Source organism: Montipora foliosa, chromosome 12 (genome assembly GCF_036669935.1).
Source record: "Montipora foliosa isolate CH-2021 chromosome 12, ASM3666993v2, whole genome shotgun sequence".
Lineage (NCBI taxonomy): Eukaryota > Metazoa > Cnidaria > Anthozoa > Scleractinia > Acroporidae > Montipora > Montipora foliosa.
Genome location: NC_090880.1, coordinates 26,872,008 through 26,885,274, shown reverse-complemented (window position 1 = coordinate 26,885,274; position 13,267 = coordinate 26,872,008). Strand labels below are relative to the sequence as shown.

General features: G+C 38.6%; 1 protein-coding gene across 3 annotated transcripts in view; it reads left to right on the top strand.

The window, feature by feature from the left end:
- The window catches only part of LOC137978584 (transcriptional repressor protein YY1-like), a 12,986-nt gene extending 3,469 nt beyond the window's left edge, over positions 1-9,517 (top strand). For 2 of the 3 annotated variants that reach the window (XM_068825576.1, XM_068825574.1), the window contains exons 3-6: positions 6,095-6,155; positions 6,654-6,746; positions 6,889-6,954; positions 7,052-9,514. In XM_068825576.1, coding sequence (XP_068681677.1) covers positions 6,095-6,155; positions 6,654-6,746; positions 6,889-6,954; positions 7,052-7,228 — 397 coding nt within the window. In that variant the 3' untranslated portion in view covers positions 7,229-9,514. Of the gene's footprint in view, positions 1-6,094; positions 6,156-6,653; positions 6,747-6,888; positions 6,955-7,051 lie in introns of all 3 variants that reach the window. The other variant, XM_068825575.1, reaches the window with a different exon arrangement.
- The last annotated feature ends 3,750 nt before the right edge of the window (positions 9,518-13,267 follow it).

Genomic DNA, 13,267 nt, shown 5'->3' with positions numbered 1-13,267 from the left:
TTCGCTTATCGTGAGCGAAATAACAGAGAATCCAAAGGCAAAGTATGTTAAATTTTTGTTTTGTGCGACTCTGTTGATATTAATTCCGGGCGCGCACGTGTCATCGTCTCGGTTCTTGTTTTGCACGTAACTTGTCCGTTTTGCAAATTATGCAACTTTTCTTCGGAGTTAGTGTTATAATTAATGTGTTGAACATGAAACTTGAATGTATTCAATCGCTTGGTTATTAACATTGGCCATGGTGAAGTCACGGCCGCATGAGCCGAAGATGAACTGCGTATCGATCGCTTACATTTGTTTACCCTTTTGTTCCTAAATTACACCTCAAGCGTAGTTAAAATAAATTATGCTCTTTTACGGAAAATTGAGATTCTGTTTTTTTTTTGGCTGTGGAGATCTAGATCATTTATCAACTGGAGCCAACAGTTTCTACAGCGTACGGATTCCTCGAGACGTTTTCAATGTGATCGATGGAGCTTTGACAGCCCATACATTTTGATCGATGAATCAACAGGCACAACAGTTTCAAAGAAATTGATCATTTTAAGTACATATTCGTTGGGAGGGATAAGACTTTATTTTTGTGCAATTAGAAATCTGAAAGGGTACTGCTGCAGCAATTAAGAGGCAATAGATCGCATTTTAATTCTTGAATATTAATTAGCTGGACCCCCAAAATTTTGCAATGGACCCCCAAGTTTTTCAAAAAGGGGTCCAGAGGACCCCCAAATTTGAAAACCTGGATACATCTCTGTTACAGTATAAAATATACTAAAATGCTAGAAAATAATGATAATAAAAATTTACGAAAAATTTCACTCTGACAGCATCAAACAAAGAATGGGAAAATATACTACTACTAATAATAATAATTCTCGACTTTCTGTGATCAGAACAACCTGGGAGGAAATGGTATTCAAACTGCAGGCGTGGACACTGCTTGGCCTTGGGTCCAAGTCCCTGTTACCTATCCTCTGCGTGCCAGGTGGCACATAGGGCCTCTGGTTTCTGTAATAATTACGTTTTTATAAGATGGGGTTATCAGCCCCAAGCTCAACCCCCAACCTGGAGGACCAGTGGATCATTCTTCGTCTGCTCCCTACCTTTCGACCTGTTCGGCAAGGGTAACCCTTACAGGAGCTCAAAGCTCCCGCTGACGTAGCTCTAGAGGTCATTGGGACGCGCAAACCACCCCACCACATTAAGGTGATGATCCATCAGGGTGGCTTGGGTTAAGTAACTAAGTAATGTTAAGCAACTATAGTAATAATAATGATAAGAAGAAGAAGAACAAAAACAAAATCATCAATAATGATAATGAAATAATAACAATAATAATAATGATAATATTTTTTATGAATAATAATAACTTTATTTACAAATTTTTAAACAATCTTAAAACTGTAAAATATACTAAAATGCTAGAAAATAATAATAATAAAAAGTTACTAAAAACGTCACTCTAACAGCATCAAACAAAGAATGGGAAAATATACTACTACTAATAATAATAATTCTTGACTTTCTGTGATCAGAACAACCTGGGAGGAGATGGTATTCAAACTGCAGGTGTGGACACTGCTTGGCCTTGGGTCCAAGAACTGGGGAATAATAAAAATAATAACAGTAATAATAATACTATAAAAATAATCACTTGGTTTAGTTAAGTCTCAATATTACATGGCTGAGCATAAATGCACTACTTATAATTTATTAGGGAATTGAGCAGATCGAAGCAAATTTTGTTTTTTTTTTATGAGGGGAAAACCAGGAGAACGTTTTTGAGCAGAAGCAGAGAACCAACAAAACTCGTCCAGGGCTCGAGACTAATGGTAGCCAGCTAGCCACAGCCTAGTGAAATTTCAGTTTTGGCCAGTAGATTTTGAGCTTCCATTAGCCATTGGAGCTAGTAAATATTGTGAAGCATTGAAGTTCTGGACAAAAACAAAAATGAAAATTATTTCTTATGGATAAGGCAAAAGGAGAGAATAGAAACTAACAACAGAAAGTTTGAGTGGATTCTGTGGAGTGTACTTCCTTAAAAAATGATAAGTTGAAAAAAAAAAATGAAGAGGAAACCAATGCGGATTACACTTTCCCCACCCCACGTTACGAACGATTAATTAATCACGTGTGAACTCAGCTGCTGTTTCCATGTGCGTGTTTCCATATAGGCATAACTCCGTCGCAAACAATCGCAAGCACCTTCCGAGAGTTTGATCACAAACAGTTTGCGTAAATGGAAACACCTTTTACGTTCATCCCCAACCAATCGCCGATAGTCGCCTATGATCGCAAACAAGACACAAGAGATAGAAAATTTTCTATTGTTACGTCTTGTTGGCGACGAGTAGCAATGCAAAAGCGAGAAAACAACAATATGGAAACACAATCGTAAACTGTTTCTGATTGTTTGCGATCAATTGACGATATTTTTGTGCATGTGATACGTTTTGACGAATTCGAGGCAAGACGGTATAAGTAATGAAAATGGCGTCCAAGTACGATTGTGGCAATGAGGATACTCCTCTAAACAGCGTGAATTTAATGATTATCTTAACCCTTTAAGCCCCGAGGGGTTCCCCATTGACGAGTAAAATCGTCTGGCGTTAGACAGAGTAAAATCTATAAGTGCCATTTGGCACTATCGGGGCTGAAAGGGTTAAACGGGGACATAGTTTTTTCACGCTGTTAGCTTAACCCTTTAAGCCCCGAGGGGTTCCCCATTGACGAGTAAAATCGTCTGGCGTTAGACAGAGTAAAATCTATAAGTGCCATTTGGCACTATCGGGGCTGAAAGGGTTAAGGGAATACCCTGCCAAATATACCTTTAGTAAAGATCTTGATCACAAAGAGCCAGTTCCTACAGTATAATTTGGTACTGGCTACGCTGCAGCCCGTTGCTGCTCCTCGAAAATGTATTGGACCCAGAATCGGTGACATTTCTTGACACGTCCTCCTTGCCTTCTTCTTCACAACAATTCCAACATAAGAAGAAGTTGACCACGACGCAAAAACCAATTCTGCTTTTCTTTTTGGGCACTTTTTTTACGATGTCACGAGATCAAGTTACGCAAAGCGATCACGCATATGTAAAACAGGATCGCAAACACAAACGCAAAAAGTGACAGTGTTTGTGATTGAGCCAACGCAAACTGTTTGCGACGTTGTTATGTGTATATGGAAAGAGGTCACGTACTTGTTTAGAAATTGACTCCAAATATAATTTATTTCAGAAAAAAAAAAAAGAAAAGAAAGAGATAATATGGAGCGACTTATCTCGTTTACTAGGAATGGTGAATCTCGCATAAAAAGAGAAAAAACTTGCTTGCGAGCACTGTGGCCGCCCAATATTAATTGACTTCGAAAACCATTCAAGCATAAAACGCTCGGATTGCTGTTTGAAACTATTAAAAAGAAAATCTTATATGAGGGCAAGTCTGTCGTTTCGAATTTCCCTTATACCTAATTTAAGATATTATTTTCCCACATTCTGCTGCTTTTGTGCTTCATGCGTAGAATGGCGCTTTCAGGTTAAAATTTCAATCGCAAATAGCTCTAATCAAAAGAACAGCCTTTCCACAGACTTCCAAACGAGCAGTTTAGTTTTATGTTCGGTTTATTTCTTACTTTACTTTTATTTCGTGTTTTCCACACTCCAGTGCATTTGTGAGTTGCAAAGTTTTGGCAACGGTTCTGTGAGAATTGGCCTCAACGCCACGAAAACTTTGCCTTCGTGAGAAAAATACGGGAAGCAGAACACTCCAGCATATTTGCGCCACTGTTGCGAGGATGGATATGAGATTATGAGAATGTGTTTGGAAATATGAAAATTTTTTCGTGATAGGTTTAACAAATGAATGAAACTGCGCATGACGAGACTGGCTAGTGCAAATTTAGCTTTGGCTAGTGAAATCAGACCTGATACTAGCTACTTGGCTAGTGAGCTAAAATGTTAGTCTCGAGCCCTGTCATCCCGTGTAACTTCGGATCAGGGAATTTGAACTTGGACGACATAAATTTTGTGGAAGGCAAGAAAAAGGTTGTGAGTTTTTGCATTTGGTTTCATAACTACTGAAACATTTGCCTTCATTTCACTGGAAAACGTCCCATGCCTAGATGAAATTTTAATGGTATCCTCCAAGTATAAACCAACAATAAATATTATTATGGTGTCACCAGCTCGATATTGATTGGCTATAAGTACGCAGTTAATTTATTGCTTGCTCTGCTTCTCTTATGTTATACCTACAGACAATAAATTTTATATATGTACACTGTAGAATTGAAATCATACCTACAGACAATAGTTTTATGCATGTAGAAGTGAGGTCACCTAACACACTAACCAGCACTTTGATCAGTTTTGTCTTGGTGGAATTAGCTCAGGAATATGCATAATAAAACAATTATTGAATTCGGTTTTTGCATGATAGCGATAATTATCAAGGCCTCAGTTTGTGCGATCCGCATCAGCCTTCAGCTTCGGCAGATAAGACAAACTTTGGCTTTGATAATTATCGCTATCATGCTCAACCTCATCCAATAATAATTGTTAATTATTAGTTTACCAAAAAAATAACCAATCAAACAACGTAAACAAGTATACAGAGACAGAGAGAGATATTGTGGGTTAAGCGTGATTGTGGTAAGTGTTCACATATTAAAAATCTTTCATAATTTATTTCACAATGAACTCATTTCTTGGGTGAAATGAATGTACATGTAAATCAAATTAGAATTTTAAAAGTAAACTGTGTGTAGTTGCGTCCTAAACCAATCACTTTTGCTGATAGTGTCTTCTCTAGTGGACATGAGCAGTATTGCAAATGATTGCAAGCACCAGTTTTTTTTTAAACTAGTATTCTCAAAATAGAAAAGGTTTTGAAATTTACACTTCACATTAGCTATGTCCTGGGCTTCAAATCATTTCTGTTTTGGTAACATCTCACTAGATGTTTATGATTTTGACCACAGAATGATGTTTATTAGAGCTCCCTTCAACAAAATACGGTGGTGTAGAAAACTTGACTAGAAAAGGAAAAAAGGGCTACTGGGTGTTGGCCTTGGCAGTGGTTGTGTGGTTAAGTAATATTTTGTTTCCAGAGAGTATTTCTGCTTTGGTATTACAGAGCCTTTTCTTTAAGGACGTTCGCGCCCATTGCCACTGCGCATTTTTTGCGAATGTCACACACACGTCATGCATCACAGACCATGAAGGTAAACAAACATGGCATCGAGCCAGTGTTTGATCCTCGCTCGGGCAAAGGGTCGCTTGTGGCATCATGGGATAGCTGTGGACCCAGGTCTTCTCGGAAATGTCATGCAATGACGTGACAGTGCAAATAGACAATCGCTTTGAGAACTTCACAGGGATTTTACTCTCTTCAATGCTCGGTGACCCCCATTTTTCTTTTCGTAGTTTACTTCCTTTCCTGAGTTTGTCCATTTTAACAAAAAACAAAAAAAATCTGTATGTGAGAAGATACAAATATTTCACCTTTTATGCTTTCGTGCGACGGAAGTTTTTTTCTTAGACTAGTATGTATCGTTTTTCAAGGTCTACCTCAACTCAGAAAAAGACAGCTGCAAAAGTTTATTTAGTTACATTATGTTGAATTTAGTATGTTTACCTGATCTAAATTTCACTAATGTAGCTTTTTTATTGCTGACAGTTGTTAGCTAAGATCGTCTTAAAATAACGCAAGCTTCTGAAAGTGCACCGCATGATCTCGAAAACGAGCACGGTGACCCCTTAATTTTCTTTTTTTGCCTTTTTGGCAAAAATAGATCATTACATTTCTGCGTGGCAAGTTTTAAAAAAAAAATCTGTATGTGGGAAGATTTTGGGCACGATCTTCCTTAAAGGTTCTAGTCATATCTTTCTTACTGATCTCAATTGGTTGCCATTAAAAAGACAACTCCACTGTGAGACATCTCACTTTCCGTAGTAAGCGTCGTGCAGTTGAGCCCCATTTGAGCCTGAATTTTTTCTCAGGCTTCCTTTACAACTGCTCTAGTTTCTTGCAACTACAATGATCATGCTTGCTTAGTGGCATTTTGTCACTTCAGTAGTATTTCTAACATATTTCAGAATGAGACCAAAAAAAATGAAGGAGGAAGAAGGAGCCAGAACAATAGCGTGTCCACATAAGGTTAGTTTGCTAATAATATGACGTTAGGCAGAGTAAAGTGATTCTGTTAAGTCTCACTCTGGAATTTAATGGATTAATCATCATGTAAAACACTTTTGAGCTGACATTTCAAAAAATTTGTGGTGTTAAATCAACTCGTTTGATAAAACCAAATATTAAATAGTTTGTGCTAAGTAGATTTACCATAAACACCCACAGATAAGCGAGACCTTTTTTTTCCAAAAATCGTCTCAAGAAATCTGTGGGTGCGGCTCATCTGCAGGTGTTTACGGTACATGTTGCATGGGCAAGACAGTTCGGTGCTCTTGATTGACTGTTTTGTCTTAAGAACAACAAAATTATGGGCGGGGACTTAAAAGACTTGACACAATTCTCTAGAGCCTCTCTTTCTTACTCTCTGCTGTGTTTTAGAGAGGCTCTGCTCGCTGACTGCAACTTCATTGGCTAAACAAAGAAATTGCGTTTAGATTACCACTGAATTCTATGAATGTTTTTTAGGGCTGTACAAAGATGTTTCGAGACAATTCTGCAATGCGGAAACACTTGCATACCCACGGGCCAAGGGTACATGTCTGTGCTGAATGTGGAAAGGTACCAGATATGATTTGTTTATCAGCATTTACTTAAATTCATAACATTTGTATTTAAATCTGTTGCGGATTGCCCATCAGTAAATTAGTCTTATTGTTCAGTCACGGGAAAACGCCTTTTGTGTCATCTTTTTACCGGGCAGGCTTTTGTTGAGAGTTCAAAGTTAAAGAGACACCAACTTGTCCATACAGGAGAAAAACCTTTCCAGGTAATGTACTTTTTTCTCATTTTAATGCATGGTATACACTGGATTTCTTAATTTTTTGCATTCTTACATGTATATGTACTATTTTTCCCCTCAACAGTGTACATTTGAAGGCTGCGGGAAGAGATTTTCACTGGACTTTAATCTTCGCACTCATGTTCGCATCCACACTGGTGATCGGCCTTATGTCTGCCCCTTTGATTCCTGTAATAAAAGGTTTGCACAGTCTACAAACCTCAAGTCACACATCTTGACGCACGCAAAAGGAGGAAAGTAACACACAGGCAAGAACATTGACCAATATTTGTACAGATTTCCATGAACAAGGTCAACTTTAACCAGTGTTGTGGAATTCCAGATGACTGCTAAAAATTTGTAGATGCAGACTTGTATATTTTACACTCGTGTTCTCTTCAACATCATGCGCTACACTTATCTCACAAAGCCTACAAAGGCTGGTGCACACCCTTTGTCCTGGTTTCCATTGCTGGAGATTTTATTTTCTAGAAATTGGAAATTTTGAGCACACAGGACAAAGGTTTCTTGAAACAGTCCTGAAAAGCGCATGTTTGAAAGTTTATTTGTTAGATTTTAACCTTCTCAGCTCATGGAACATGGGCTCTAATTTGTATCCAAACTGAATCTTAAGTGTCATGGGACATTTTTAACAGCTACATGTATTGATTATTTCTCCTGGTTCTTGAAAGGGGCTTAGCTTTCTATTATTTTTTCTGTTATTTGACAATATGCCAATAACTAAAATCCATGAATTCTGTGATTTGTGTCATTCATTACCAGTATACACTTGCAACACTTTTAAAGACTTCATGCCTGGCTCATAAAACAAACTGATTTTAGTTCGAACAAGTGCTGTTCAGCAGTATACTTGGATACAAGGTGATAGTTGTCACTAGGGATTTATAGGAGCATGTATAATTCAACAAGGTTAGCTTTAAATAGACCTTTTGGTTGATTCTGCTACCAACCCAAAACATTACCAACAGTGAATCATTCTTCATTTTTCTGAGACTCCAGACCAGTGTTATATCATGTGATCATTAGTCAGTGAACGAAGATGAAGTAGGGTTGTGGTATGATAAAAAGGGGGTGATTAATATCATTTAAATTTTGTCTCTATCAATTATTTAATTTGCCCAGTAATATGGGCAAAGGACTAAGCTCAGTACTAACGTGGGCTGACCATCGCAACAAGCTGTATATTGCTGAGAAAATCTGAGCCAGGGATCTGTAAAGTTATTTAGAATCTCCAGGTCTTCCAAGAATGCTTTGTCCGACTTGTAAAACTATTGTAAAAAATACTTTGTTCGTTGGCTATACCTAAATTACTGCACAATCATTACAAGAGATCATAATTATGAGTGCAAGTCACAGTTCATTTCGTGATTTATGGACACAAGTGATGTTTTGAATGTTCTCAAAATTGCAAGTGCAATTCGAGAAGTTTTAAAACATTACGAGTGGCCATAAATCGCAAAATGCACAAGCAAGTTCTTACAACTTTTTATTTATTATATACTCAACAAAATTACTCAATTACTATGTTTCCATAGCAACTTCCTTATTGCACTATATAACCTCTTTCGCTCTCTGTTACCATTTATGCATTCATCGTTGACCAATCAGAAACGCAATATTTTGTTGAGTATAGAATAAAGTTAGATACAGAATACCATACAGTGAAGTAATATGTTAACTGTATCAGGTTTGTTGGATATATTTGTGACCTGAATTCTGCTCCGCTGGTGATCACCCTTGTGAGTTATCACAAGATATTACAAGTTTTAACAGACTTTACCTACAGTTAACATGCACGCACCTTGCTTGGTTGGTTTCTTTATTATGTTTAAACTGAAAGACACTAACTTGCTGTGTGATCATGCTTTCCTTGGAATTGCAAGCTGTCATGCAAGAACAAGAGAAAAGTATAGCTCTTGATTCAGGAAGTGTCTGTATGTCTTATTTGCATGACAAAGGTTCATAAGTTAATTTAAGATTTACATGCTTTGCAAGAGAACAAACCATTGTAAATGTAAAAGCCTTGTAGATTTTAGTAGCAACATATTGCCTGTTCTTATAAAATTGAATTAAAAGAAAAGGCTACTCTAAAGAACGTTTTTGTTCGTACAATATAATCTAGAAACAGAACCTACCCCAGCTACCCATTATGTCAAGTAAGCAAACTTTCTGTCACTTTAAGGATTGTATTCGTAGGTGAAGAAATGTTGTCCACCAAACCTGCATACAGTGTTTGTATTATACTTGTAGTTACTTTGATGATATTAATACTTCAAATCTCAGGTAAACAGATCAGAGATGATATCCAGAATATTGATTTTGTGACTTAATACTTATTGCTTTGACTTAGTTATTTTTTGTTTAAATGCATTTGATCTTAACTGAAACAACTTTTTAAGTGGAATCCTAGTTAAGTAAACCCTTATGTAATAATGCCCTTGGTATAAACATGTTCTTGTGCCTATAGACAGTAAAGTATTTGGGAGAAACCTTCAATAAAGCCAAACCCTATTTTGAAAACCACTTTACAAAAGGCATAAGTGTTCATAAGTGTTCAAAGCTTGAACTCTAAACAAACCAGGAATGAAACTATGTTTTGTATACCTTCACTCAGCAAACACTCTTTCCAGCAACTCAAGAGTACAGCTATCAAATTACTAGCACCCCTCAACAACTCAATGCAGCACTTCTGAACAAATGAAGTGGTAGATCCTTGCTAGTTCACAAAATATTGAACCTAGTTATTCAAGTCTACTTTCCTCTTTCCCTGGGGAGAGAGGGGGGGGGGGGGGGGGTTACTCCCAGAGAGATTGGGTGGGGCTGTGCTGCCTGCTTCCTGAAACCCTTACTCCATTTCAGACCAAAATGGCCGAGAAAAACCATACTCAAATTGGATATTTGAAAGAAAATTACGTGCACCCTTTATCAATAAACTCATAAGAAGGGCTGTGCTGGGTCTGTGGAGTAACCATAGATTATTCTTTCGATAGAGGCATAAGAAATGCAAGTTTTGTTTGGCAGACCTGCAGCATCGATCAGTTTACCTGAAAATGGTTTCCTTGAGTTTGGTTGCCTGAGAGGCACACATCTGGTCCAAGTTTTGTTGGTTAGCCTGCATACCAAAAGGAGAGGGAGGGAGGGGTGATGCAGAAATATCAGTGGGTTTTTTTATGTTACAATATCTTGGTAAATATCCACTTTCAATTCTAAAGTCCACAGTCCACATTCCGTAACCAAGTGATAGGGTTAAGTGCGATCGCGGATATTTGTTTACATTTAAAACTTTTGTTAACGGCATTGATTCTAACAAAACCAGAAAACAGATGCTTTGCAAGTCTCTACGATAATATTTAAAAATATTGAATACTTTTTTCGTAGCAATACTGGGAAAATTATAAAATTACGATATCTGTTACAGAGTCTTACGCGTGCAACGAAAACACAAAGCTCGTTTCCAGTCATGCACGCAATTCTTTAAGGACGGTGCCCAATAATTTAACCCTTTAAGCCCCGAGGGGTTCCCCATTGACGAGTAAAATCGTCTGGCGTTAGACAGAGTAAAATCTATAAGTGCCATTTGGCACTATCGGGGCTGAAAGGGTTAAAGGTGTTTTTTGCGCGGTATGCTGAATATTCGGGAAAAGCAGATCTTAACAAGTGTTATTGAAATCCAAAAGGAAAATTGGAGATAACCACGCATTTTTCGAAGATAATCTATTTGTAAAAAGCTTTAAAATACAAAGCAATGTATGGCATTCTTTTCCAAATTGAAGGTTAATTATGTCTGAAAAATGCATGGTTACCCCCAATTTTCTTTTTGGATACCAAGAGCGTTTGCTAAGGTTTGCTTTTTCCGTATAATTTTGAGCCGGGCAAAAATATGCCATTATTAATAAGCACCACCTATTGGAAATCCGAGTATCTCGAGATGCGCAGAACGTGCGCGCAATAACAATAGTAGGCACCGTCCTTAATACATATTTCCCAGCAAAATCTGTCCCGTAGCCTTTCGTGGTTTAGTGGTCATCGCGGTTGCCTTTAGAGGCACATGTGAGACACATGCGCAGCCAGAGCGGGAACCAAAAAAAATTATAAAAAAACGTCCAAACGGAGTGGAAAATTGTACTTTGTTCTTCGAACAAAGTAATTAAACAACAGTATTCAGGCACTGTTTTGGTGGGAGAGGAAAGGTTCTAGGACTTCTGTGGGGAACGACGTTCAAAGACGCAGAAAACGATAGTCTCCTACGTAGCCGTTCTTTGTTTGGTCACGCAACGCTCACACACAGAGCGTTGCGTGACCACACAAAGAACGGCTAAGAAAACGAACAAGAAAAAAACGTCGGTATTTTGGTCTTCCATTTCCGCATTCAGTGTGTGGAAAACGAAGACCCTGCGGTTATTCACCTACCCAACCTCGTTCGGACTTTTCATCGCTGCTGGCAAACCCATCCGGCTCTCGGCGGTGAGAAGCCTGGGAAAGAGGTTGTCACCAACCCCGGGTACCCGAGGAATTTTTTGCCAAGGTCCAAGACAACGCTACGCGTGTCGAAGTCAAAGACCGAGGACTGATTTTTAGTCCTCAGTCATTACCTCCGACTCGCGTGGCACCCTGGGTGTAATTCACCTGAAATGATTCCCCGACCATTATAGTCGTTATAAACAACAGGAAGGATTTGTTATCTGGCTACTGTTTTCTACTTAATTTTTTCTGGGATCCTCATTTTCGGCATGTAATAAAACCAGGAACACCGTACACCCTGGAAGTAACCCAAAACCCTCAATTTGGCTAACCTTAGACCAACCAACTTAAGGCCTAGCCAAATTTAGGGTTTTGGGTTACTTCCAGGGTGTTCCGGGTTTTAGTTCGAGTCTTCCATCTTCGCTTTTCGTGTGTCCGTTTACAGAGACCCAAATTTGGCTTTGACTGCTTGCCTCAGTGTTACTGCGCATATGGTGTGTCAATATTTATACCTTGGTCAAATTTGCAACATTGTAAATATGGCGAAAGTCGATCATACACGAGGAAACATTTCTCAAAACACGTGAGGAATGACCCATAACTCATTGCGAATAAGTGCGCGTATTCCGAGAACACGGCGAATAGAAGAGTTCACGCTCTTAGTTGCATCATGGGTAATCAGGGCAACATGGCAGGAAATTCAAAGCAAAATATACTCTACATGACTCTACTTTATAAACGAAACAAATAAGTTCATGTTCAGAACTGAGATGAACTAGACTTGGTATCCGTTCTTTGGAATTCCCAAATATTGCTTTTTTTTGTCTCCATACATTCTCTGTAATTTTGTCCTTTTAGAAATAAATACAGGAAATCTATGGAAGAAACTCTTTTTAATAAAATAATTTCTACAATAGCCATTCATATCATATATCTTTATTTACCCTCGGATTTTTGGAGTAGCTTGGTGTAGCTAATATCTCCGAGCATTTACCCTCCCAATTATGATACACCACAGAAGACAGACCACAACACCGGGAACTACATGCCCTACTCTTTACGACAAGTGTGCGGGTTCTTTTACGTCCCACAGGATTATGAACATTGAAGGGTTGTGAGACGGGACCTCCGGCTTATCGTCCTTATCCGAGAAGACTAGAGAGTCTAACCATTTGCAGATGTAATTACAAAGGCAGCACTTTCTCCTCAGCTATTTAAAGACCCTGAGTGTTGGTCCGGCAGGAGTTGAACTCACGACCTCCCGCGTAACAGCCCGGTGCTCAACCAACTGAGCCACCGGTGCGCGGCCATTCTATCCAACTTTATTCTGTCGCACCTTTGAGCGCATATCTTCTGTTTTGGGAAATAAAAAAGTCAAAATTGAAGCTGTAAACGTGTATTAACCAGGGCCGTAGCCAGTATGAGGCTACGGACAATGAAGGATAACCCTTCATTTGAGGAAGAGATCGTGTTGAATGACGCGCGTGATTAGTATCCGTAGAAGCAGCAGCCTCGTTCCCAGGCTCTCTCTCGTTTCCTCCCTTGTTGTCTTGTCGTCGACAAGGCATCGATGGGGTAAGATTGGCCCACTATTGTATCTCTTAAGCAAGCACGGTGACTTATCTTTTTTATTGTAGTTCTCAAAACAGGGATTAGTAGGGAACATTCACGTGAAGTTTCAAGAAAATCGTTCGACACTTCTTTTTTCTTCTGAGGAACCACCTTCAAATTCCTTCAAATTCTTTCAAGGTGGAGGGATCTGGTAACCAGTAGAATAATAGGGGTCTGGTTACCACTAGTGTGTCCACTGACCACTTCA